The sequence below is a fragment of the Balaenoptera physalus genome (assembly GCF_965194825.1).
Source record: "Balaenoptera physalus genome assembly, chromosome: 15".
Lineage (NCBI taxonomy): Eukaryota > Metazoa > Chordata > Mammalia > Artiodactyla > Balaenopteridae > Balaenoptera > Balaenoptera physalus.
Window position 1 is genome coordinate 73,870,706 of NC_138894.1, and position 27,682 is coordinate 73,898,387.

Below are 27,682 nucleotides of genomic sequence, written 5' to 3' on the forward strand. Positions count from 1 at the left end.
CTAGTATCCAGAATATACAAAGAACTCTTACAACTCAATAAAAAAAGACACACAACCCAATTTTAAAATGAGTAAAGGACTTGAATAGACATTCCGTCAAAGGAGATCTACAAATGGCCAGTAAGCGCCTGACAAAGTGCTCAACCTCACTAGTCATTAGAGAGAATGCAGTTCAAAACCACAATAAGAAACCCTTTCACACCCACTAGGATGGCTATAATAAAAAACAAACACAAAACAACAACAAAGAGAAAGAAAATAATAAGTATTGACAAGGATGTGAAGAAATTAGAGCCCTCATCTGTTGCTGGTGGGACTGCAAAATGGCGCAGTTGCTTTGGAAAAGCTTGGCAATTCCTCAAAATGTTAAATGTAGAGTTACCATATGACCCACCAATTCCTCTCATAGGAAACATATGTCTACACAGAAACATGTAAGCTAATATTCATGCAGCATTATTCGTAATAGCTAAAAAGTAGAAACGGTCCAAATGTTCATCAACTGATGACTGGATAAACAAAATGAACTGACACATGCTACGACATGGATGAACCTTGAAAATATCATCATGAAAGAAGCCAGATACAAAAGGCCACATAGTGTATGATTTCATTTGTATGAAATGTCCAGAAGAGGCAAATCCATAGAGATGAAAGTAGATTAGTGTGGTTCCCTGGGGCTGGGGGAGGAGACGATAGGAAGTGATTATTTAATTGCTATGGGGTGTCTTTTGGGGATGATGTTTGGAATTAGTGGTGATAGTTTCACAACATTGCGAATATACTAAAAACCACTGAACTATACACTTTAAAGTGATTATTAAAATGATGACTTTTATGTTATGTAAATTTTATCTCGAAAAAAAAAGAATGGAAAGAATGAGGAGGGTCTCTTACACATCACTGCTGTGGGTTTAAGCTGGCATTTGGGACTTCACGGTGACCATAAGTGATATGATTCAATTTGACAAGCACTTTTTATGCTAGGTTCTGGGAGTGGGTGGAAAAAAATATGAATAAAACACAGGCTCTGTCCTCAAGGTGCTCACACCCTGTTGGAGGACACAGATGCATACTTTACTAACTAGCACACAAATCAGAAGACAATAAGCATCACAGTGGGAAGAGATGGTTCTGCTGGAATACAAGGAAAGAAGTGATTTATACTGCCTGAAGATACTGGAAAGCTTTGCAGAAGGGAAGATGTTCGAACTGGGTTTTTAAGGATGAGTAGGAGTTTGACAAGCAGAGAAGGTGGTACATTCTAGGCAGAGGACCTTGTTGAGCAAAGGCCTGGGCCTGTATAAAGCATTCAAAGACATACTAGATGGTATGATTTGAGCTATGGTTTTTCTCTCCTAGTATTCTGCCACTGTTTTTTTTTTAAATTAAAAAACATTTTTTTTAAACTTCTTATTTTATATTGGAGTATAGGTGATTAACAATGTGGTGTTAGTTTCAGGTGTACAGCAAACTGATTCAGTTATACATATATATGTATCTATTCTTTTTCAAATTCTCTTCTCATTTGTGTTGTTACATAATATTGAGCAGAGTTCCCTGTGCTGTGCAATAGGTCCTTGTTGGTTATCCATTTAAAATATAGCAGTGTGTACATGTCAATCCCAAACTCCCTAACTATCTACCAGTGCTTTTTATTAAACATCACAACTATGTCCACTTTGATCCTTGGTTCTTGCCTTGCAGAATACGAGCCCTCGATGTAAAAATAGAGAAACAGAAATGTGGAGCTTGAGCCTTGGTGGAGTTTAGCAGGGTCCCCCAAGTTCCCTTGCTCTCTCCACGTCCCCCCTGTAGTTGTCCGAGCACCTGGAACCTATTTGGCAGCTGCTCTGCTTCTGCCCTGTTTGTCCAATCCGAGAGCCCCTCTTGGCTGTAACGACAGGCTCCATCCATCTGCTAGATGGATGAGCCCTCGTTCCCTCTTGAAAAGGTTCTTGCTTGAATGGTGTCTCCTTCATTCCAGCCCTGCCTGCCCTCTGGTGCATCCGGAGGGGGAAATCAGGGAGGAGGAAACAATGAGAGGCCCATCCCATTCCCTCGGGAAGAGTCATCCCATCTGGCTCGTTGGGCAGCTGCTTTGTTTGGCTTCTATTTGGATTGTGAACCCATTGCTTCGAGTGGAAGTGGGAAAACAAGCTCTCAAGACAAGTGCTCTTGCAGGAGGAGTTTGGTGCTTAATGAATTATTCAGCGAAGAGGGCTAAGCACAAAGCGTTCCAGAAGGAAAGAAAATTTCAGTATGGATCCCCGAGACCCCCAATGCTTCCCAGGCGAAAAGCTAACAGAATGGTCCTCCCAAATGTGGATAACTGATATTTGCTCCCTGATGCACTAAGCATAAGCCCGGGTTATTGTGTTTACAATTGCATATCTTCAGAGCATAACTGATTCATCGCAAACAGGAGTGCACTGGACAGTGGAGGCATCTCTGAACAGGCTTTTCCCTAAAGCCAGGAATAATCCCCTGCAAGAGATCCAGTTTGATGAACTATTCAGTGTTCCCAAACCTCATATGCTTGGGGGAGATCAGGACACAGAGACATCTGGTCTCAGGCAGCTTTGCTCAGGATAGAATATTGTTCTCCCCAGGGGGGATCTTGTTAGCAAATGAGGCCAGCGTGCCTGCCTGAGACTGTGGCTCCTGCCCTTTGACACCTGGGGAAGGAGTCGGGGACCAGGCAGTGCTGTAAATATGCTCCCCCAAAATCCCGATAAAAAGAAACATGGATTTAACACTGACTTCTCCTTGAACCAGCTGATAATTTTTTTTTTAATAAATTTATTTATTTGTTTGTTTTTATTTTTGGCTGTGTTGGGTCTTCGTTGCTGTGCATGGGCTTTCTCTAGTTGAGGCAAGCAGGGGCTACTCTTCATTGCAGTGAGCAGGCTTCTCGTTATCGTGGCTTCTCTTGTTGCAGAGCACAGGGCTCTAGAGCGCAGGCTCAGTAGTTGTGGCGCACGGGCTCAGTTGCTCCGCGGCATGTGGGATCTCGGACCAGGGTTCGAACCCGTGTCCCTGCATTGGCAGGTGGATTCTTAACCACTGTGCCACCAGGGAAGCCCTAATTTTTTTTTTTTATCAACTTCAATTCCATTGTCTCCAGTTCTCTGAGGCCTGAGTGCTCTGACGGTGCAGACAAGGAGCAGATGTGTGATGGAAGGGTCAGTCTGTACTGGTAGGGGCGAGGAGAGAGGAGGGGAAGCAGGCCTGAATGTCATTACTTGAAGGGGTCGGGGGGTCAGTGACAGTGGCAAGGAACAGATTTTTCCAGCTGCTTTCAGGCTGAGATTTGCACTGCATAATCTGAATGCTTTTATCTGTTTCTGAAAATAGACAGGAATTTTTTCCACAGGCTGCTCCAATCTGGCCGTGGAGACGTGAGGGAGGATGGCCGGGAGACAGTTGTATTTGGTCCAGTAGGTACGTTTTGTGACCCTCTGCCCGCCAGCCAGCCCTTCTGCATATTGGTTCCCTGAGCCATGTTATCTTCACATCCCTTGAAGTAGGGAGTCATACATGCTGGAAATACTTTCCATTCTGAATTTTGTATAGCTTCTGATATATTGAGCTATCATTTCTTACTATTACTAAAATATATAGACTGAATGGTCTTTGTGAGGTCAGAAGTACCTGTTCAGAGGGAATGGTCGCTTGAGTCTTTACAGAATGACCTACGTGGGAAATGTAAATGAGACAGAAAGAAGAAAATGGTTTGATCAGAAATGATAGTTTGCAGTTATTAGTGATGCCACAGATCATATTCTCCATCTCTGTCCTACATTTAGACTACAAAGGAGCATCACAAATTATCTACAAAGATCTTCTGGAAAGTTAACTCTGGATTAAATCAGACTCCATCTCTCGGCAGCTGGTCCCTCTCATCTCAGATCAAAAGGATCTTGAACCTTCTAAGTGAACTGCTGTCAAGCAAACAGCAGGGGAATCTCTAATATTATTTACATAGCATTTTCCTTTTTTTCCAATTATGTATTGGTTTCTCCTTGTTACAAGCCTATCTTGTAAATATGGAAACCAAGACACAGAAAAAGGAAACAATGTTTAGGGCCATGTGGACAGTCAGAGGTGGAACTGGGAATAACACAAGAGCCTTTTAATCTGCAGATCAATGTATCTAGATGCAGCCTCTAGTTATTCCAACAATCCTTTACAGTTGCATTCACCCACCCACTAAGAAGTTATCAGTGCTGAGCTTGCATTGAAGCATGCCAATTTCATGCATTTTTCAACCTGGAGAGTTTCTTGGGCTCAGAGAAAGTGATACCAGTCTTTGAGGCTGGAAATTATTTGCAAATTTCCTCTAAAATAAATCTTATTGTGAATGGCAGCAAGAGGATAGTGCCAGATTTTTCTGGAATGCTGCCAATGTCCTGGGTCTCTGGAACTCCTTTGCTGTCCTTATGACCAAAGAACCCCATGGCTAACTCAGGTATATGAGGAGGAAAGAAGGTGAGCAGAAATAGGAACTCTCACAGTCAGCACTGCAGGCTGAGGTCTCGTCTCCTGTTGAAGGCTCTGCCTGGCAACTGCAATTTGTTAAGTCAAAGTCTTAATGATGCAGCCCTTTCAGCTCCAGACCCTGCTGAGCATCAAGTGCAATGTCTCCTCTGTCGGTCCCCCCAGGAACCCCACACCTGGCACTGCAGTATCAGGAAGATTGCTGCAGTCAGGGAAAGGTGATCCCAACTCGCTGTGTGTATAACGTTGTGTATCTCCCCAGTTTTGTTAGCCACCAGATCATCAAGGAGAAGAAAGAATGGGAACACGGAGAGATCAGAGGGAAAAGGTCAAACAGTTACCAGGGAGAAGGACTGGAAAGATGAAAAAAAGAAAGACGGAGAAGAACATAATGGGGAAGTAGGTATTGGTTTTGAAAGTATCAGGGCAAGGGGAAAAGGTTTAGGGGAGAGAATGGAGCGCACAGTGGCACCTCTGCCTCCCATTTCACAAAGCTCATGATGAAGCTGGACTAACAGCCTACCCCTCCCCGGACTTTCAAGCACGACCATCCACAGGGTTCAAAGGAAAGAAAAGCAGAAGTTGGTTGGTTTCAGGTCCTTGGAAAAGAAGTGGGCTGGCATCTGACTCATCCTGCTCTGGTCCAAGCCCCCAGCACACACAGAAGCTTTCAGATGAGGTCATCTGAGCATCACTTATAAAAAGACTGATTTGGTGGCGTATGGGGATGGGTGCTTTATCAACATTATTCCTTGCTTTTCCCAGCACAGCTTGAGGTGGGTAGCACTGCAGTTCTTGTATAATAATAAGTCATTTTATGGACAGGAAAAATGAAGTGCAGGTCACAGTGGATGTAAATTGGTGGCAGAGCTGGGCTTGGGGCACCTGGCTTCCAAGGTAGTACTGCTACCTCTTCACCTGCCTGCCTACTTGTACAGGTGATTCTGATTGTCCTTGAACAGAGTCAAGTGCATTTTTCCTGCTAAATTACCAACTGGATGGTACTTCTTTGTGATAACTCCTCAGAGGAAAAGATACAGGTAAAAATAAATGAACTAGCTGTCTCCCCCCTTATTCCTCCCCATCCTCTTACCACCCCAGGTCATGGCACAAAGTAGATAACCCCTCCATCTCCTGGGTGCTATCAGGGGGCAGCAGAGAGATTCCTGCATACAACGTGCTGGTGGCTCCCTCAAGCCTTGACATGAGCTTTTCCTGATTTCCCGGGAGGACACAGCAACAGGGACTTTGCCACGGTGGGATGTTTTTTCCAGCAGCCTTGGCTTATGGGAAGCCATCCAGTGGCTGTTCAGGAAGTCAGCTGAACCCTCTCTGCCAGTAAGAAGGTTCAAAACTGGCCAGAACCTCAGGGATATCTGAGCTATTACTGGAAAGTGAATCAACTCTGAGTCCCTGCAAGGCCCACGTAGTACAAATGACATTTTCGTGGACTGCACAGTGCATCTGGAGAGGCTTGTGGAGAGAAGGAAGGGAGAGGTAACCTCATCCTAGGCTGTTCACGTTAGTTAGGGTCAGGACAGCCAGTTGACGTATCTCTTTCAGGGCTGAGAGCTCTGCAGAGGTAGAAGTCAGGAGGGCAGGAAATTTAAGATGAAAGGAGAGATGAAGAGGAACTGGGAAGAAAGATTGCCTGGGGCCACACCTGGTCCCAATCTTGCCTCAGGGCTGAGTTCGAGACAGGCCTCCACTTCTCTTCAGCTGGAGGGAAGGTGCCAGAAACGAGTGAAAATGAAGGGAAGCCTCTTCTCTGTCCCTTGCAAAAAGGGATCTCTCTCTATGCCCAGGTGAGGCTTTGCATTTTAGAAAAATGGGTACTTAGGTGCTGACTGGGGCAGAATCTATTTCCTAGATGCCAGTGCAGAGGCTCCAGATGCCCTGTCCTTCAACTGGGCTTGGAAGCCTTCACGTTGGCCAGATGTTTTCAAGGCTGTGATAGCAAAGCCAAGGGCACCTACAGGCTGCCAACATCCTGCCAAGTCTAGGACGCAGGCTGCTTTGCCCTCCACCTGGGTGGGGGTCGGGGGGAGGGCAGTTCCTGTACATGTATGAAAGGGCAGGTCAGACCCCGACCAGACTGGGCAGGGGGGCTTTCTGAGCTGAGGGCCTTTCTTCTCCCTTAACAACCCCCCCGCACCCACCGCCCCAAGATTACGTCCATGCTCAGTTTCCCTCTTCATGCTCACATAAGGGGCCAGGCTCAGGCGTGCACTTTGGGAAGAAGGCTGCCTGCCCACATGTCCACTTTTTCCAACACACACACACACACACACGCATGCATGCACGGACGCACGCCTGCAAGATCTCCACTCCTGACTGACTCTATCAGCCCAGTCTCATTTCCTTCCACGGCAGGGCCCTTGGAGCCCAGTGCCGAGATGGTGTGTGCTCTAAAAATAACTGTGTCCGACATGATGGATGGGAAGGCTTTGCTCTCCTTTTCCTGCCTCGGCGTCGGGGTCTGAATCATGTTGGGAAATGACATTCTGTTAACACAAGCACTTTTGCTTCCTCCCATGCTCTCTCCCCATCCGGTGGGGGCCCTGGATGGGACTGGCTTTCAAAGTTTAAAGCCTCCCTGGGGGTCCATTCAATACCCCATCCACTGACATTAAGGAAAGCTGTGGATAGAAATGGAGGGAAGCATCCTGCACCTCCCTATGGGATGCTGAGGATGTGCTGAGGCATAGACACGTCCCCGCTTGACGCCGCCAAAAGAGGCCCAGAGCATCAGATGCCCAGTGGCCCCCGGGGTCAGGAGCCGCCTCAGCCCAGCCCCTGGCTCAGGTAGCCGCTCAGTAGGGACTGTAGAAAGGAAAGCCACCTGCACCCAGACTTGTTGGGGAGCAGACTTCTCAGCAAAGCAGAGGAAGAATTTTTGGAAATATACTTTAAAACTTCCCAGGTTAAAGGAAGTTCGGCTTCTCTGGACCTTGTTCTAAGTTCTGTGAGGCCACGGATCCCGCTCAGCTTATCTTTGCATCCCCAGAAACCCAACCACCGTGCCTGGCTCAGAACAGGTGTTTGATAAGTTCGTTTTGGTTTTAAAGAAATAAATAGCACCTAGAGGGTCTCAGTGGGAGAATGTGAGTCGTTTACCTTTTTTTTTTTTTTAAACCCCACATTTGTTTATTTATTTATTTTTGGCTGTGTTGGGTCTTCGTTTCTGTGCGAGGGCTTTCTCTAGTTGTGGCAAGCGGGGGCCACTCTTCATCGCGGTGCGCGGGCCTCTCACTGTCGCGGCCTCTCTTGTTGCGGAGCACAGGCTCCAGACGCGCAGGCTCAGTAGTTGCGGCTCACGGGCCCAGTTGCTCCGCGGCATGTGGGATCCTCCCAGACCAGAACTCGAACCCGTGTTCCCCTGCATTAGCAGGCAGATTCTCAACCACCAGGGAAACCCGAGTTGTTTACCTTTGAAAGAACAAAGTTGGGGCCTCTGGTATGGAGAGATTCTGCAACCCACACAAGAGTCCTGGAGAAAGATCATTTCCTACAGCCTAACTTCCAGCCTTGATTCCATCGTAGCTCAGTGCCACTTGGGAGCCTGTGATTCTCCAGAGCAAAGGACTTGACGGCTCAGCCCCCTCAGACAGAAACCAGTTCCTCCTGCGGAGGCTCTTCTGGTCCCTAAGTCTCACTTCTACTTTTCTGCATGGATTTGTATGGGATCTTGGTTAATGGAACCTGTTTTAAATGACCTTTTTGACTCCCTATTGAACGGATTCTCTTAACCTTTAACCGGTTCTCAAACACAGTGACCGAAGCTTTGGGCTTAAGCAGTAAACCCACAGCCAGAAGCTGAGGAAATTCACATTTCTCAGTAATGGGAGAGTTTTGCTGTTCACTGTTTTTTTTTAAATGTGCTTGCTTGCTTACTTATTTATTTATTTATTGGCTGCCTTGGGTCTTCGTTGCGGTGTGTGGACTTCTCACTGTGGTGGCTTCTCTTGTTGTGGAGCACGGGCTCTAGGCGTGCAGTCTTGGTAGTTGTGGCTCACGGGCTCTAGAGCGCAGGCTCAGTAGTTGTGGCGCACAGACTTAGTTGCTCCGCGGCATGTGGGATCTTCCCGGACCAGGGCTCAAACCCGCGTCCCCTGCATTGGCAGGCAGATTCTCAACCACTGTGCCACCAGGGAAGTCCTTGTTGTTCATTGTTGGACGAGGGCAGAAAGTAACCAGCACTCAAATATATGTTACCCACAGACCCACACGTGATCATCTCTCCCATCTGTGTGTCTGTACATGCGCAGAACACTGGGGACAGGCCTTAGTGGCCACCTGCCTGCTTCCCTGTTCCATGCACGTCCACGCCCTGACCCCTCCTGAGGAATCACACACATGCCTGCCCTGAAAGGAGGTGGGAAACGTGGGCCTGAGAGTAAAAGTCCACACTCCTGAGGAGGCCAGGAGGGGCTCCTGAGCTGGCAGTGAAAGGCAGCAGCAGACAGGCCCACGGCCTCTGGCAGAGGCTGCTGCCCACGTGTGAACCCAGGGGCACAGGTGTGCTACCTACAGCAGGAGGTACAGGTTCACATGCACGAGGCCAAGATGGGAGGATCTCTGGGGCGGACAGACAGACGCTATGGGAGACCCAGATTCCAAAAATCAGGCGTAGAGATGCACACCCTCTGGGGGCCAGAAATTGATGGAGGAGGGGAGGGCATTGGGGCTTGGGAAGGAGGAGACCTTGGCTCCAACTGGGGCTCTACCACCAGCTCTTGAGATGACCTTAGGTATCTTCATTGGTAAAATGAGAAGGCAGGATTGATCTCCAATTCTCTGATGCTGATGCACTTTTGTATTCACAGATATGGGAGGAATTTGTCAACAGAAGGAAGAGAACAGCCTCTGTGGCTCACCTGGTTGGTGGTGGGATGGCCCAGGAGGTTCCCAAATAGAAGGCTCTCCTCTGCCTTTTCAATTTCTTGACTCTTTCTCCGTAACTTTTTGTAATGGGTCAAAAGCACTCACTCTTAGAGGGCCTGGACTCATCTTGCTGGCTAGAGCCCCATTAAATTCCACCCAATGCCTTATCAGATCCCCTCCCTCCCTCTTCTCCACCCAGCTGCCTTTAGACTGGCTTTTCCCCCTCACTTCCTTGGCTGCTGAGCGAGTGGGGAGCCTTCTCTCTGGGTTCTCCGGGTCTTCAGTAGAGGTCAGGTTGGACCTGACTTCAGAAGGTCCCCGGGCTCCTCGAGCAGTGTTCTTCCCTGCCCTCCCTATCACAGGCACTTCTTAGAGGTGTGTTCCTAGTTCAAGGCATCTCTTCCCCAAGTCAGCTTCTCTGAGGCTCTCCATGCTCTAGCTCGCTCTCCAAACTTCTTTCGTGATCACTCCCTGAAGACCTTTCCTGAGTCATCTCCTTCTCATACTGACCTTCCCAATATTTCTTGTTTGGACATATGACTCGTTGTATCTCTTTTCAGTCTTTTCTCTTCTCCAAGACTTTCATTTTCTATTTTTACTCTAGCTCTTGTACCGATCATCAGAGATTAAAATATAGAGCATCATCGAGGTATCACCAAGGAGAAAGAGATCATGCAGACCTGATCCCCTCCCCTCACAGTTATCTCAATTGAGAAAAGTTTACTGCACAATCCCAAGAGTCTCGGGAACTTTACCCCTGCAGGTTAAGATGGCTAGTAGATCCCAGGTATGTTTCCAGAGTGGAGCCAAAGCTCACCTTCAGGATATTTACAGAGGCGACGAGAAATCTCCAGTGCTGATAAATGTATAAAGTATTTGCATGCAGTGCTTGCTCGCTTTTGCTAAATCCTCTCCATTTGTAGGTGTCACTCCCTTGCTGAGGGTTAACTGCTCAGGAGGCTTTTGATCTGCATGTGAGAAAGCAACCAAAGTCGATCCAGCAGGCAGCCCAGTCTGCTAGCTCTCTCCTTTTCTTCTCTGCTTCTAGATGACATCCAGATAGCCCTGTTCTGAGAGGTGCCAGAGAGTAACTATTCTAAACTTAAAGGGCAAGGAAGTCTTTTCAAAAAAAATTTTTTTTTAAAAAACTTGGGCCCTGTAACTTAACCTTTCCCTCCCTGAGTTCGGCTTCTAGGAGAGCTGGTTTTACTGCCGTAAAGATAAATAAAAGGCCGAGTGGGTGTGAGAGCACCTCCCGGGGCTATGGCTGGTGACTTGACAAGTCATTTATTCCAGGGCACAGTCTGGCTTCCTGCCAGGCCCTCCAGTGGGAATGCAGAGAAGGAGAAGCCCGAGTGAGGCGGCTGACCCCCGGCATGGGTCCCCTGCTTCCCAGCAAGGGCCTCCCAGCATCTGGTGGATGTGCACACTTAGTAATGCTTTGGAGGATAACGCTTTGGTCTCATGGAAAAAGGAGAATTCGTCCAAGATAATGTCTGGTAAACTTTGACATTCCACCCCGAAGTGATTGTATACTCATGTAGAATCACTAAACAGCTGCACGATCATATTACAGAACCTTCTTCAAGAGCCAACTTGTCATTGAATCCATCCCCAAATTCCAGATTTTCTCAAACAAAAGGAGCCCTGATGTGGAAGGAGCTGCAACCAGCCAGATGGAAAAGAGGTGCAGATCGCCAAGATTGGAAGCACCCTTTAAGACGTTTTGGCCCAGTCCCCCTCATTTTGTACATGAAAAAACTGAGGTCCAAAGAAGAGAAGAGAATTTCCTAAGGTCACTCAGTAGAAGAACTCAGACAAGAGAATAGGACTCTTGAACCGCAGAACCACCAGGCCAAGCTGCCCATTCACCTCTTAGAGATGGACAGACCTCCTTGACCCTATTCCTTAAAGAAGCTCTGAGCATGAGAGTCTAGGCCAGAGGGGTAGTGATGGAATCTCTTTAGTGAAAAGAAATGAAGTTGTATTGAGAGAGTCTGCCAAAAGGAGAGACCTTGCATCTGTAGAGGGGAGAAGAAGGGAAGGTGGTGGCAAAGTCCAGGTTTTACTAAGCCATAACTACAAAGTGAAGCAAGAAGAAACAAGTTATCTAGGTCTGCTAAGAACCTGCATCACTGAGGGTTTTCCAGAGGATCAAACAGAAAAGAGCAAATAATATTAGTCATTCAACAGCAAGTCTTAAGCACCTACTTTGTGCAGGACGTTGTGCCAGGTGCTACAGGGATAAAGAAGGTAAAATGAGGCAGAGAGTAGTGGTTCCAAGAGCCAGTCTTATGCTCATTAATGACAATGTTTTTACAGGTGCACACACACACACACACGCACACACAAAGGCACGCACATTAAGGCATGGAGTATTTCGTAATGCTCAATTTTTTCTTTTTATTCTGAGATCATGTCCTGTCTTTCTGCCCATTGTTAATATAACTTTCTCATTTCTTAACAATATCCTCTCAATAAAATGTTGGCAACCCAATCAGTGTTCCCTTGAGTGTTTTTGAAACTGCATTGGTTGATGAAATCCAAAAGCCTGGCAACCATGGCTGTGGTTGAAAGGACATGGGGTCTAGGGACAGACAGACATGGATTGAAATCGGGGTTCAGCTATTTATTCACTGTGTGACTTTGGGAAAGCTTCTTAACACTCAGAGTTCAAGTTTCCTGCCTGTGACACACACAAGTCCCCAGAACAGTAGGGACTTCCTATGGAAGTACTCACCAACATTATTGCCCATCTTTTAGAAATATTTCCTGTGTGTGTATATGCACATATGTGTACCAATGTTGTATGAGGTGCTATATGGGAAATGGGAGATCTTTAATAGCCTTTGCTCTCAAAGAGTTAAAAATGTTGCTGGTAAGACAGTCTACCTCAACAGAAATCATGGGAGAGACGTGACGTCTAGCATATCTTTCTCCTCCTCCTGAACGGTTTCTTTGGTTTGGTAACAGTGACAGAATTTTCAGATATTGCTTTCCGTTATATTATTTTTCCATGGCTGGTTTCGGTTTATACTAAGGCTCCCTCAAAACTCATAAAGTTCCCTTTAAAACCTCATAAAGTTTCACCTGTGCATGTTTATTGCCCACAGGATGTGAGCTGTGTCCGTTTGGTTTTGATAGATTTACCATTATTCAACTTGGGCCCCCGTTTCCCACCAGCCTTATGAACATAGCTGTCTCCTGATTTTAGCACAGGGAGCTCTCCCCTTTGTCCTTCAGTGAGGAAATATTTCAGCTCCCTGGAATTGAGCTTGGTTCATGGGCAATGATTCTTACTCCTAAATTCCTGAGGTCCAGGAGTTTGCTCCAGCTCTGGGCAGTGGATGTTCTCCATGAAGGTCACCAAGCTCTCCCCACCCTCTCCAGGCAATTCCCAGATGCCATTCCCAGGAATTCATCCACAAGTGAGTGAGGAATTCACTCACCTACACGGGGATTGGCATTTGAGAGATGACTAGGATGTTAAAGATGTTCCTGCTAAAGTCAAGGGCAATTCTCAAGTGCATAAAAATAATCCAAAGTAATTCTTTATAATGACCTCAGATTCACCTCCCTGGGACATTCATCCATTGGCTCTAGTCCTATATGACAGTCCTATAAACATTTGCAGAAAGACAGCATGTCTCTCCTTTAAGTTCTTTTTCAGGCCAAATGCCACAACTGCATTGCATCTGACTTTAAGGACCTGGTTTCCAGATTCCTTGCCATCCTGGTGGGTCTCCTTCGAGGTTCCCATTTGGGTGTGTGTCTGATTCACACTGGAGTTAAGAAGCGTCATTAGGGGTATATCTAAGTCTTCATGGCTCAAGATCCTTCTTCTCGGGATAAAGAATGGACCTGGATGTAGGGAGGCACCTCAGGGGCAGACGAAGAGTGTTCAAGGTTCACAGTATATTCAGACTCTGGTCAAGTAAAGGCCAACTCTGGGAAGTCCAAACAGGCAGACAGAGCCTTAGACCAGAGAATCCAGAACAATCTGGGAGTCTAGGCCACAGAATCAGAATCAAAGAACAAGTCCAGTGATACTGACTGGGATAACATGGAAGGAGGAAGGGGTCACCTGCAACTGGAGGTTCCTAAGCCACAGGCCTAGGGGATACTGGGTCCTGGATGTGATTGACATGCAGGAGGTGCAGGGAGGAAGCTAGAGCAGCAGTCCGAGTCAAGAATTGTTATTTAATTCTGAGCTTCAACAGAAGGTAGGACCAAAGCTGTTGACCTGTCCCTAGTCTGTGTTATGAGGATTCCTTTGCTTGGAAGGGCAGGCACCAGACTCATCTTTGCCTTAAGCACAAAGGTTCATATAACTGCAAAGTACTGATACTGAGGGCATCTCCTGCTTCAGGAACTATTGTATCTAGGTGACTACCTCTCATCTCTAGGTTGATGTTCTTCTCAGGCAGATGTTTCCAAGTGGTAGCTTCTAGAAGCTTTCATTCACTTCCTCCCAGCTTCAAATACAGCTGAAAATGAATTTATGTTTCCTAAGAATTCTATTTAAAAAACCCAGAATTGGGTCACGTGCACATTTCTGGAAAGAGGTAGATGTCTAACCATGTAAGGCAGAGGATGATGGAGGGTGGTTTCCCAGAAGAATAGGAGGGTGGATCTGGGGAAGCATAGCTGGTAGATGTCCACCACTCTGCCTCACTTCAGATTAGCTCTGGATCTGGGGATACCGCCCAGGATGGGGCAATGGGAAGAGCTGGCAGTGACAATGAGTTAAAGGTGTCTGCAACTGGAAGGTCTCCTTTATCAAAACTCAACCAGCCCTTCAGACATGGTCCAACTAGTGAGGGGCACAAAACAGCCATCTCCATATTCCAGGTCCTATCCTTTAACAAAAATCCAGGCCTGAATTGCACACGCCCTTCTGAAGCTTCAACACTCCTTCTGGACACTCAGGTAATGCCCCCAAATCCTCTGCACATGAATTGTCATTAAGGCATTCCATCTCTACCCTTTCTCATCCGGGGTGTTGTATATTCAGGATTTTGCTTTTAGCTCAGTCCCGTTCCAACATCAGGGGACATTTTCTGGGGTGAAGAAAGAACATTTTAAGCAATCTTGCCTCCCTTCATCTTTTTCTTTCTCTGGAAATAATCACAACAAAGCCTCACCATAATTTTAAAATTCAAGGCTTGTCTCAGCTTGGTAAGCCAGGGTCTGACTTGGACAATAATGCCAGCACCAAACTCAGCTCAGCCTGGATCCCTGCTGAGTCGTTTATCTTCCCTGATCTTAATCTCAACACTCTCTTGTGAAGGCTTTTTGGGAGAGGGGCACTGCTCAGAGTGGGGCTTCGGGGAGAGGCTGAGTGATTTCATCTCCCCTGCCCCCCGGGCATGCCGCCTTCTTTTTGGAAAACAAGAATCTTATCCTTGCCTGTCCTCCCTTTCGACTCTTTCACTCTTCAAGCTGGAAACGTTCCTGACAAAGTAAATGCAGAGGTGACAGATCATATATGGGTCGCATTCCTGTGCCTCCTCCTCCTCTTGGCTACCCTTAGGCTAGAGAGTCTGGAAAGTGTCAAATGATTCAGAAAGTGAGCTGAATGGGTTCTTCACGCTTCACATTTGGTGCCAGGGAGCAGAGCAGTAGCTGATGCAAGAATTGGACAGAGTAGGAGTTGAGCTTAAAAAAAAAAAAAAAAAAAAGATAAAAAGAACCCAACCATAACTAAGGACTCCCACACAGAATACTTAGGAAAAGCGCTCAATGGGGGACCATGCATGGCTGTGGAGCTTTAGTTGCTGCTGGAAGACAGGCAGGGCAGGGCTCTGCCTGCAGGATATGCTCAGTCAATGCTTACAGGATCCCCTCTCTGTGCCTGGGGCCATTGAAAAGGGAGTGACACCGTCAGGCAGTCAGGCAATTGGGGCAGTTGGGATGGGGCTCAGCAAAATCTTGGGGTGTGGACAAGTGTCACTTATCACATCCACAGGTGACAAGCAGGCAGCTATGGAGAAAAGACCCTGATGGGCAGTGACTTGCACCCATGCTGTCCTTCAGCACATTCAACAGGCTGTGCGCACCCCAGTGGTGATGGCGGCCTACAGGCATGGTCTTTGGGAGCATGCAGCCCCTGTCAATGGAGAAGACCACTGGGTCACTGCTGATTCCACCCTTCTCCATGAATCCACCAGGACCACCTTTCCACCCCAGCCACTGGTCTCCTGCTCATCCCCCTCCCACCCAGCTCCCAGCCCAGGGGAACTTCTCTGGTTTCCCTGGGGCCAGGGGCCGAAGTGGGGTGGTCTGGTCTCCCCCCATGCTCTTCCCAGTCAATGCTGAGCATAAACTCTCTATCTTGTTTCCTTCAGGGCTGCCCTCTTTGATGTCACGAGCCTTTCCTTCTTTCAACAAACTCCTGTTGTATGGATAGAACTACTTGGTTTTCAAAAATATTAAATTTGGAAGTAAAAAAATAAATAAATAAACATTGGCTTTTTTCCCTTTACATTCTTGTTTGAGCAATCCTAATTATCCCCCAAATTACAATCTTCCTCCTTGAGGAGGATTAAGACTGAGAAAGTATAGACAAGAAAAACACAAAGACTGATATTTCGATGTGTAATTACATTCCATTCTCATTGGTCCTTTGCAGCCAAATAATTTGCTAACAGAAAACTAACCTCCACAAATGATCTTTTTTTTTATAACAATTTTTTTGTGATGTTTTTCATATACGATACAATTCACTCATCTAAAGTATATGATTCAATAGTTTTTTGCTTTATCATATTCACAGATTTGTCACTAGTGATCTTTCAATACAAGCAGTGCTTTAGGAGAGTAGATACTGGGGCAATGACACTTTTTTTTTTTTTAAACTCTACAAAAAGTCCAACTCAAACACACTAAGCTGCCTCACGTAAAATGCAGTCCAGGTGTGTCTGCGGCACAGTCACAAACTCAGGATCAGGGGAAAAGGGAATGCACATTAATTAATGAGCCCAGCCCCTGACATAGATTTTATTATGTAATCTTCACAAGAAGATTCTCCCTCTAGGGGAAGATACTATCCCCATTTTTCAAATGAAGTAACTAAATTTAAAGTCACACGGCTAAAAAACGAAACAAAATAAAATGAAGTCACCTAGCCAGCAAGTGGCAGAGCTAGAGATTTTAATGCAAGTCTATATGAATTAAAGGCATTCTGTCCACAGCAACTTGTCCTGCCTTAGACAGCCTCTGAGACCAAACGATGGCATGAGAGTTATTCTAGAAAAGTTTCTGAACTTAGATTCTGAACTTCTCTACTATTCATGGAACCCCTCAGAGGAAAGCTATGCCACAGACTGGTGTTCTCAAAATGTGGTTTTGAAATTGCTGGCTTGTCTGCTATGGCCCTAGGTTGAAACTTCAGAGGTTTGGGGAAGACTTTTGCCACGGGCCTCCCTCAAAAAGAACAGGCAATGCGGCCTAGGGTCATGGGCTCCGATCCTGAGACCCTGGGCAGTGAATGCTTCCGGAATTATCCCAGTACTGCCCTTGGTGCTGGGAACCCACTACCCTGGGCAGAGGGTCACTCCTGGGGTTTGACCCTGGAGCACCCTCACCCTTCTGGGGCCAGAGCAGAGTAGGCAAGAGTCCGTCTGCACACGGGCCAGTTAGCCCTCTGTCCTTGACTTCCCCTCCTTCCTTGGACTTCTCGAACCCTCTGATGTATTTTCTTATGCCTCCCTACCTTCTTCTTTGGATTTGCTTATTTCTTTCTGTTCCAATAAAGCCTTCATGGAAAAAATTTGAAAGATTGATAGTACCTAGTATTGACACGTAGATGGGAAAACCTCATTAATCACTGGTGGGAATTTTAAGTGGTGCATCCCACCCGGAAGGCAATTGGCAGTATCTGTGACAAACTTAAACAGGCGAATCCACAGTCTCAACAGTTTCAGTTCATGAAACTAATACCACAGAAATACTCTCACAGTTGTGCAGAGATGTATGTGCAAGGTTGTTTGTGCTCATTATGTGACAGCTCTCGTCCTTCTATTCCTTGTCTTATTTCAAAACAACCTTAGGAATATTATTATTGTTCCTATTTTCAGGTAAGGCTTTGCAGAAAATTTACAAATCTTGCCCCAGTACCATACAGCTAATGAGTAGCCAAGCTGAGATGGAAACCCAGATCTGTTTCACTCCTAGGCTCCCCAGTATAATTGCATTTTTGTAGGAAATACGAAGAAAGTATATGTACGCGTTGATATTAGTGCAGTATGGAGCAAATAAAGGTTTTCTTGGTGAACTTCATTTTTCTAGACTGCCCAGGTGTTTAACTTCTCTCCTTCCATCCCAGGCAGAGTTAACCACCCCTTCTGGGGTGTTTCCAGAGCCACTTGTCCACACACCAAACACGCCTCACCAACCTCCTTCTTAAACATTAGTTTTTATGTTTGCACCTCTATTACTATGTTTTGTCCTTGGGGGCTGAGTCTGGCTTATTTGGTTTTACACTCCGATTCTTGGCATAATGTAGATAGATGCTCTCAGAACATTTGTTGAAAACCTATGAGGGTGTCATACACACTGAGCCAAGGGTCAGGGGGTCAGATCAGGGTCAAGGTGTCAAACCAGATGACCACTGCTGCTATTCCTGGGAAAGGGCCTGTTGGGCGGACCAGGGAACTACGTAGCATTAGCTCCCATGGTTGCCTGAGCAGAGTTTGAGCCCCAGAAGGAAGCCTTCCACTGGCCAGAGCAGATTTTCTGGGAAGCTGGTAAACCTAAACCTGCAGGACCCCTCAAGGTCCAGTACATACTTCTGCATTTGTGATTTTATAGCCTTTACTTTTGAGAGGATGCCCCACGTGACATGAGCTTCAAACTCCATCAAACCTGGATCCACCCCGTCCAGGGCTCCTTCCTTCCCTCACAGGCAGGACTCCTCCCTCCCTATTCCCGGGGCATCTGTTCTTTCCTAAGTGCTCCTTCAAAGGCCAGGTTTCTTGGTCCTGAGTGTCCCCCCTCATCTGTCACCTTAATCGTCATCTTCTGAACTTCAAAGCAATGTTCCCCAGGAAGGTAGACTGGGTGTCTTGGGTCTCCAAGGGTGTTCAAACGTTTCGGGAAGCCAAGGGGGGAGAAACAGTCATCAGACCTCAAAGGTCTGAAATGTCAGCTGGAGCTGCACAGGGCTGCATTGTACCTGCTCACGCAGGGACACCGAGTGCCGTGCTCCTCAGAAGCCTGACTGGCAAACACACTCATTTATGATTAATTAGAACATGGAGAAGCACAGTCATCTTAATGGGGCATTAAAAAAAAAAAGTCATTTAATTGCTTGGAGACCAAATCTTTCAAAAGCAAATGTTTAGGGAGAGGCTCTTGGAAACAAAAATATTGAGAATCACTCCTTTAAACCTTCAGTCTCCTTTAAACCTTCAGTCTCCAGAGGCTAAACAATTAGCCTCTTCAAAAGCCGAACAGATCCCAGAGCCAGGAGCAAGCAGTTCTGAGCACATTAGGTGAGATGCAGCAGAAGACACACACCCTCGCTGCAGGACTGTCTCTCCCAGCGTGGGGCTCCCGGAAGGCTCTCGTGGAGGGAAACTGATGGATTTTATTCTAAGGAAGTGATCATCGAATGGCTCCTGCAAAAATCCCTCTGCTACCCTGGACTCTGCTTACACAGCCCGATTCCCCAGGCGGTAGGAGAGGCTGTCTGCCTGTGGCACCTGGTTTAAGAATAGTTCATCTTTCAAGAAAACTCCCATCTTAGCCCCGTCTCTCAGCCCCATGTTATCTACTCTGGAAATGTTCATTGGCCAGCAGAAAAGAGCAAGAGAAGAAAAGGGGGGGAGCAAAGGGTAAGAAAGAGCGATAATGAAAAGCGAAGAAGAAAAGTGAGGGAGGAAAGTAAAAGAGAGGAGCGGAGTTAGATGAGAAAAGGGAAAAGGGAGAATGATCAGTGCCCCCTGAAAAACAACAAGGTCTGTGAGAGAGCTGTGGCCACGAAGCCGATGGCATCCTTTAGAAACCCTCAGGAAAGGAAAAAGTGCCTTCCCTACAAACGTAAGATGCCTCCTCCTTTCCAGGTCTTCTCTCCCCCTCCCCCTTCATTTCCAGAACCCACTTCTCCAACACATGATGCTAGTCTTCCAGCCAATTTGGCGGAGTCCTATGAGATGACTTTGGTCTTTCGGGCTCGTGATGGGATTTTGCAAAACCCAAACGATACATAGCGGAGACGCTGATCAACTGATTCCTCAGATACTACCACCTGGGGCAAATGTGGGCCAGCTGTTGAACAGCTGGACCACATCAGCACTCAGCACTCAGCGCTCAGAGGTGGAGCAGAGGCTGTAATTCAATGAGATAAAGAGCAGCCTCCTGGGCAAGACAAGCACAATGAGAGCCCGGCGGAGCCCAGTGGAGTGTCAGCGCTGGTCCTTGGCCTGGCTTTTCTTCTCCTTTCCAGTTTTATTATAAATACACTCATATAACAATAAGTACCACTCTACTTTTGTATAACACTTTATAATTTAAGCATTTCCCATGCATTATCTCACTGGATCCCTCAGCATTTAAAATTGTTTAAAAATTAGCTAATGTCAAATGTATTTATAATTTTCCCCACCCAACCCACATATTTTCCACATTGTCTATCGCTTTCTAATAAATGCAGCACATGCCAAAAAAAAAAAAAAAAAATCCTTTCACCTTTTTCTCTGTTTTTTCTAAAGTAGTCTTTCCTCTTCCGGCCAGTTCTCTTGACACCATTATTTTGGGTTTTTGCAATTTTGCTTTCCTGTCTACATTTCCAAGATTGTAATCCTTTGTTCCCTTTTCCACTTACCTTCGGAAAAAGGTTTGTTCTTTGCACCTGTGGCTTGCCCCTTACCTACTCCTCCCACACTTATTTAGCCAACTGTCTTCAAATTCTTTCCTGACCAGAGGACAATTAGAGGCACAAAAATAGGTGCTGCTGAATCACCTCCTACCTACATCCTCTCCCTGCAGCCGCCGTCTGCTCCTAAATCTTATACTGTCTTGAATCCAACGCTTCCATTACTAGCCAGGTGACCTTGAGAAAGTTATTTAACCTCTCTGAACCTCAGGTCTCTAACTGTAAATCAGGATACTAGGAGAACTGACCTCATATGATTGAGGCTTAAAGAGGTAATGATGCCTGGGTACCACAGAGCCTCGTGCCTGGCATGGAGTTGATGCCTATAAATATCAGTTCCTAAGCCCTCCATTGCACTTTCCCCTCTTTTCTCACTAACTAAGAGTGCAGTATTGTGAGAACACTTACCTGTGGAATCACAAGACCTATGTTTAATTACAGCTTGTGCCTCCTTGGACAGACGTTTATTCTGATCTCATTTGGCATGTGCATAAAATGAGGATAATGAAAATCTTCTCTACCCATCAATCAACATGGTTGTAAGGATCAAATGCAAAGAGTGTAAAAGTGCCTTCCTAACTAAAACATGACAAACTGACACAATTATTACTGATAAGGCATTCACAGCATACTAGTGTTTTGTCCTACTTAAAAAAATTTCCTGTAGCTTCCTAAGGAACTTTTTTAAAAAATAGCAATAAAATACAAATATAAAATTTATCACTTAACCATTTTTAAGTGTACAGTTCAGTAGTGCTAAGTATATTTCAAATTGTTGTGCAACCAATCTCCAGAACTTTTTCATCTTAAAAAACTGAGGGAGCATTTTAAATGTCCTTATCCTTAGAACACCAGCATCTACTGTATAAAGATCTATTTCCTTGTTGAGATTTCTTTCTTAAGCTCTCAAGGTTAAGGTGGGTCACTGAATTTGTTCTGGGGCAGCCAGCAGAAGATGTTTTAAAGTTAAGAGCTGTCTGGGACTTCCCTGGTGGTGCAGTGGTTAAGAATCTGCCTGCCAATGCAGGGGACATGGGTTCAAGCCCTGGTCTGGGAAGATCTCACATGCCGCGGAGCAGCTAAGCCCATGTGCCACAACTACTGAGTCTGCACTCTAGAGCCCATGAGCCACAACTACTGAGGCCACGTGCCACAACTACAGAAGCCTGCACGCCTAGAGCCCATGCTCCACAACAAGAGAAGCCACCTCAGTGAGAAGCCCGCGCACCGCAACGAATAGTAGCCCCCGCTCGCCACAACTAGGGAAAACCCACATGCAACAACAAATACCCAACGCAGCCAAAAATGTAAAAAAAAAAAAAAAAAAAAAGAGAGCTGCCTGTTAAAAGATCAGTGGTTGCCAGAGGTTGTAGTTTTGGGGGAGGGGGAGGGGAGGGGGAGGGGAGGGGGAGGGGAGGGGGAGGGGAGGGGGAGGGGAGGGGGAGGGGAGGGGGAGGGGAGGGGGAGGGGAGGGGGAGGGGAGGGGGAGGGGACTCTGCAGTCTAATTGTCTGTGTTTGGATCCTGCTTCTATATGATTGTGGTCAAAGTTACTCTCTGTGTCTCAATTTTCTTATCTTTATAATGGGTATAGTTTTTACCACAAAGAATTTTTGTGAGGATATAACAATTGAGAATAATGGAAGGAATTTCCTCCCAGAAAGCAGATCTAGGGCCTGTCAGATTGGTATTACTTTACTGCCAGGGCAAGATGTTCCCTCTTTTTCTGATCAGTAGGATTTGATATATTCTATGGTCCAGTGTGCATTCCCTACTTTCCCTTTGTGTGAATTAGGTTGGAGTTTTTATTGTGGTTATTGGTTTCCTCCATACCTTTGGATATCATGTATATGGGGGCAGATAAGCTGTCTTTTCAACCTACAGATTGTGGTCCTGAGAGGCGCACACAGACCCAGTGGGGAGCTCTGCACAGTAACCAGAGATCCTGGACTTTGAACTGGATGAGACTTTGGGTTTTCTTCCTTGGCGATGGAGGGTGAGAATATGTAAAAGAATAGGAGACCTTGGGTGCTGAAGAGCCAAAGGAGTAATTATGACAGATATCATTCAATAGCTCATCAGTATTCATTTTAAATTACCTTACCTTGTTCCTTTCCCAGTGTAGAGGTTCTCCATTTCCCAGCTTCCTTACAGCGGCAGCGACATGTAACGCAGTCTGGTCCATGAAATGTAGGTGAAAGTCCACTGGAGAAGTCTTAGCTTCCTGAGTGAAAAGAAAGACTTGTAAGGAGAAAGCCCTTCATTGTTTCTTTTTTTTTTTTTTCTTTTTAAAAAAATTTTTATTGGGATACAGTTGATTTACAATGTTGTGTTAGTTTCAGGTGTACAGCAAAGTGAATCATTTATACATATATCTACTTTTTTTTAGACTCTTTTCCCACATAGGCCATTACAGAGTATTGCGTAGAGTTCCCTGTGTTATACAGTAGGTCCTTATTAGTTATCTATTTTATATATAGTAGTGCGTATATGTCAATCCCAATTTCCCAATTTATCCCTCCCCGACTTCATCATTTCTTCTTCTTACTGCCTTCAACATGGATGCAAGACTACAACGTCATGGTTGCAACCATGAGGCAACAAGCCAGAAGATGTAAGCCAGGAGGCCAAAGATGGAGGAAAGGAAAGAAAGTGCCCAAGTCCCCACTGGAATGATTGAGCAACTGCTTCCCTGACCCACCGACTTCTCCACTACTTGAAATGTGAATCTCCTATTTGTTTATGCCATAGTTGGCTTTCTTTCTTTTCTTTTTTTTTTTTTTTGCTATTGATTGTAATCTTAGCTCATATAAGAGCAGGGGTATTAAACTTTTTTTCTTTTAATTTAATAACTATGCCCTGAGAATGGGGTTCCTTGAAGCGTCAGGGGATGTGGGAAGAGTTGTCTATTTGCACAGTGAAGAACTTAGGTGATTCTGGGCCTGAAACAGAGAGCATTCTCTTCACTCAGGGGCTGTGGGCTTCAGTAGAGGATGAGAAATTTGTCTCTCATGCAAGAGTTAATTTACAGACAAGAGGCTCCTTGGAAGATGGCCAATGTGACCCTTTTGAGACTAGGCCCAAGACATAGTGTAGAACAATGGATTCACAGAATAACACTCGTACTGACCAACTCCTGATTGTATTTCAGGAAGATTTGACAAGATGGAGTTAAGTTGAGCTGTAGATACTAGGATATTGCATGCTCATTAAACTAAACTTTAGTTACCTATGTTGATAAATTACTGCATTTGTGAGCATTGTGGGAATGAGGATTGGGTTTCCTTTTCTCAAATATTCTTGGTCTTCTTTATACGTTTCACTTGAAAGGTGTCAATTGTTTCTCTTTGCACAAAGAGAAAAATTCATGCTCTGAAGATAGGCAAGGTGCTGCTAATGGCCCTCCTAGGCAAAGAAGTGGGGAGAAGCCAGCTGAACTGGAGCAGAGATGTGGAAACTCTAAGGATAGGAAGGCCACAGAGATTCTGTGTTCATCTCAAGTTTTCACCAGCGTTCTTTCCTTGAACAACTGATTTCCTTCCCAAGAGCTGTACATTAAATTAAATTAACACCATTTGGCTGCACCTGTTGGTCATTTTACCATTCTTCCATACTTCTCTACATTTGTGGGAAATTGTGTGGTCCTCAGTAGTAAGGTTACAGGACTCTGGAGCATGGCCCCTCTCATCAGCCTGATGGCTTCTGCTTTCTTGAACAGTGATGTCTCTTGTGATGACTTGCAGCTCTTGGAAGGCAGACTACATTCTGGACCTTTCCCTCCTATGTGTCACTTGCCATCCTTCTCTTTGTTCTTTTTCTTGATTAACCTTCTCTATATTCACTCATCTCCATGACCCTGTTTATGGAAACTTCCCTCATTTGTTCTTTGATTTTTGCTATTTCTGTTCCTCTTTCTTCACCTTTACAGGGGAAACATACTCTACATTGATCACTCCTGAGCAAGAGGAGAGTTATTCTGTTATTTAAAGTCCTTGGCTTGGTGCCTCCCTTTGAGCATTTTTTAAATATATTTTTAACATGTCCTATTTCTTCATGGCATCTTGAAGAGGGAGCAAGTCTCCTCTCCCCTTAATGATCCCTTTTATAGTTCTACTTTCTTCCTGTTCCAATAGGAATTTGCATATGCTCTATTTGATCTTGCCAAGTTTCCAAGATTTTGAGAATTCCATTTCAATCAGGAGAGAGAATCTTGGTCATCACCCCACTTCCTTAAGCCATGTGACTTTGGGTCATTCACTTGGCTCTGTGCACCTCTGCTTTTCCATTTTCATAAAAGGATAAAAATACTTTACCGTAAGGCAAAGTGATGGGTAAGATAACTTCTCAAGCACCTTTACTGCTTTAAGACCTGGACTTCTATGATCGGAAAAGAGATGGCTTTTGTTTTGTAATAACCTTTATTTCATGATTATCCTGTCCTTTTTATTAGTCATTTCTATCTCACTTTTCTTTCAGTAAGTTTATATCAGATTATTGGGATAATGAAGCTACTGTAGCACTTATAGTGTTCAAATACTTTTAATATGCATTAGCTAGCTTTGTTCCATTGCTAGTACACATAACTAACAAGGCTTAAATTCTGCATCCTTAAAAATTATCGCATAAATTACGATCATGCTATGCTTCCTCTCTGTTACTCCACTTTCCCCCATAAGATTATATCAGGAACTCATTGCGAAGTTAATATATGAACCTTTACCTTATTCTTTTTTTTTTTAAATAAATTTATTTATTTTATTTATTTATTTTTGGCTGCACTGGGTCTTCATTGCTGCTCGTGGGCTTTCTCGAGTTGCAGCAAGCGGGGGCTACTCTTCGTTGTGGTGCGCGGGCTTCTCATTGCGGTGGCTTCTCTTGTTGCGGAGCATGGGCTCTAGGCACGCGGGCTTCAGTAGTTGTGGCACGTGGGCTCAGTAGTTGTGGCTCACAGGCTCTAGAGCGCAGGCTCAGCAGCTGTGGCGCATGGGCCCAGCTGCTCCGCGGCATGTGGGATCTTCCCAGACCAGGGCTCGAACCCACGTCCCCTGCATTGGCAGGTGGGCTCTCAATCACTGTGCCACCAGGGAAGCCCTACCTTATTCTTTTTAATGGCTGCATAATATTCAATTGTATGGACGTACCATAATATATCTAATCAATCTCCTAAAAATGAGATAATTAGATTTTCAGATTTTTGCTATCATAAATAATACTGCAATGAATATACTTGTACATATATATTCATGCAATTATTTCTGTAAGATATTTTCCAAGATGTAGGATCACTGCTTCTAGGATATGCTTACTCTTAGTTTAATAGCAAAGAGTCCAAAATCTTTACATCCATATATTACTTTTTAACATCTGGCTGTCCCTTTTCCTCATGACAACTGAATTCTTCTCTATTTAAAATATGGCATTGTCCTGAAATAGATATGTCCTTCCGTCGATAAAAAAAATTCTAATTCTGAAAGTTTATAGAAATAATTAAGGATGAATACAGAGATCAGCTATAAGGACTTTAATAAAATTGTTATCATTATTAGTATGTACCTATTATGTACCAGGTATTGTATAAAATGTTTAAAATATATCATTTCACTTAATTCTAACAACAAGTTTTAGTGTATGTATATTATTAAATTCATTCCACAGATGAAGAAACTGAGCCTTAAAGAGATTAACTTTCCCAAAGATATACAGTCAACACGCAAGGAAGCTGGGAGCTGAACTTAGAAATCTTGTCACTGGAATCCACAGGTTTAACCTTGACATCAACTCCTTATATCACAGTATGCAATAAAGAAATGTTGGAAATAGTCTAACTATCCAAAAATAAAGGAATAGTTAAATAAATATGGTATACTTTTACAATAAATATTATATGTAGCCATTAAAATTGCTGCTCAAATTTATTTATTGTTCCTATACAACAATATATTCCTGACACGGTTATTTAATGGTTATTTAATAAGACATTGCAAAATGGCATGAAGATGAGCCCATATTTGGTTTTTAAAAAAGGTGAGTGAACTTAGTTGCTTCAATATGCACAGAAGAGTTAGAAGAATGTTTGCAAGATTATCTTTGGGTTGGTAGGATTGAGAAAATTTTTAATATTATTGGGTTGGCCAAAAAGTTCGTTCAGGTTTTTCCATAAGATGTTACAGAAAAGTCCGAATCGGGCTTACCTGATGGTGCAGTGGTTAAGAATCCACTTGCCAATGCAGGGGACACGGGGTTTGAGCCCTGGTCCGGGAAGATCCTACATGCCACTGAGCAACTGAGCCCGTGTGCCACAACTACTGAGCCTGCGCTCTAGAGCCCATGAGCCACAACTACTGAGCCCGTGTGCCACAACTACTGAAGCCTGCGCGCCTAGAGTCCATACTCCGCAACAAGTGAAGCCACTGCAATAAGAAGCCTGAGCACCGCAACCAAGAGTAGCCCCTGCTCGCCGCAACTTGAGAAAGCCCGCGCGCAGAAACAAAGACCGAATGCAGCCATAAATAAACAAATACATTTATATTTTTTAAAAAAAGTCCGAATGAGCTTTTTGGCCTACCCAATATCTTTTGGGTTTATTTCTTCTGATTTTTTTTCTATAATGATCATATATTACTTTTGTAATAAGATTAAAATGAAGGCTTTAAAAAATAATAAAAAAGATTCCATTTTGCTATAGAGGTGTTTTTGTTTTTACATATTGCAGAAGGAGATTTGATATTATTGAAATGGGTTTGAATTTTTAATAAATTTATTTCACCTATTTGATATTTTAGCTTGTTTCAGGTATTACCTGTAAACTGATATAAAATAACCAAACTTTTCCTTTTGCTGTTTTTGGGAAAGTCATGAATATTTGCAAGTCTGTCCTTTTACTTTCCCTTTCACTCTTTTACTTTCTCTTTCACATTCGTTCATCTTTCCAACGAGCTCCCATAGCTTTTGAAAATCCACATTCCTCTCGCAGTCTTACCTCTACTTTTGGAGATGTTGGGCTCTAATACACCTTTAGCTTAACACCCCTGTCTCCTGACGCTATAGGGTTCCTATGGAACCTTTGTATTCATTTTGTAGGAAGCTAATTACAACAACTATACATATTTAACTAGGGTTTTACAGTTTAAAAGTGCTTTTGCACGCATAATCTTATTTGATTTTCCTTGTAGGTCTTTATAGGAAGTAGGGAAAACCTTATGAACCCCATTTTGCCTAAGAGAAACCTGAGCTTCAAGTTTGACTTCACTAAAGCCACACACCTAGCAAGTTGGCAATGCTGGAAGCAAAACCTAGGTCTCCCGATTCCAGGCTCTTGATTCCAAGTTACTTTCTTTCTACATTCTATACTATCTCTGAATAGTTATCAAAGGCCACCAGCTAGATGGCAAATATTCCCTAGGTCTAAAGTCTTATACCTTAA

General features: G+C 44.7%; 1 protein-coding gene across 2 annotated transcripts in view; it reads right to left on the reverse strand.

Annotated features, from left to right (window-relative positions):
* LCLAT1 (lysocardiolipin acyltransferase 1) overlaps positions 1 to 26,700 on the reverse strand; it is a 261,860-nt gene extending 235,160 nt beyond the window's left edge. The window contains exon 1 of one of the 2 annotated variants that reach the window (XM_082426157.1): positions 22,364 to 26,700. In XM_082426157.1, the coding sequence (XP_082282283.1) occupies positions 22,364 to 22,395 (32 nt within the window). In that variant the 5' untranslated portion in view covers positions 22,396 to 26,700. The remainder of the gene's footprint in view (positions 1 to 22,363) is intronic. The other variant, XM_082426159.1, reaches the window with a different exon arrangement.
* Positions 26,701 to 27,682: the final 982 nt, after the last annotated feature.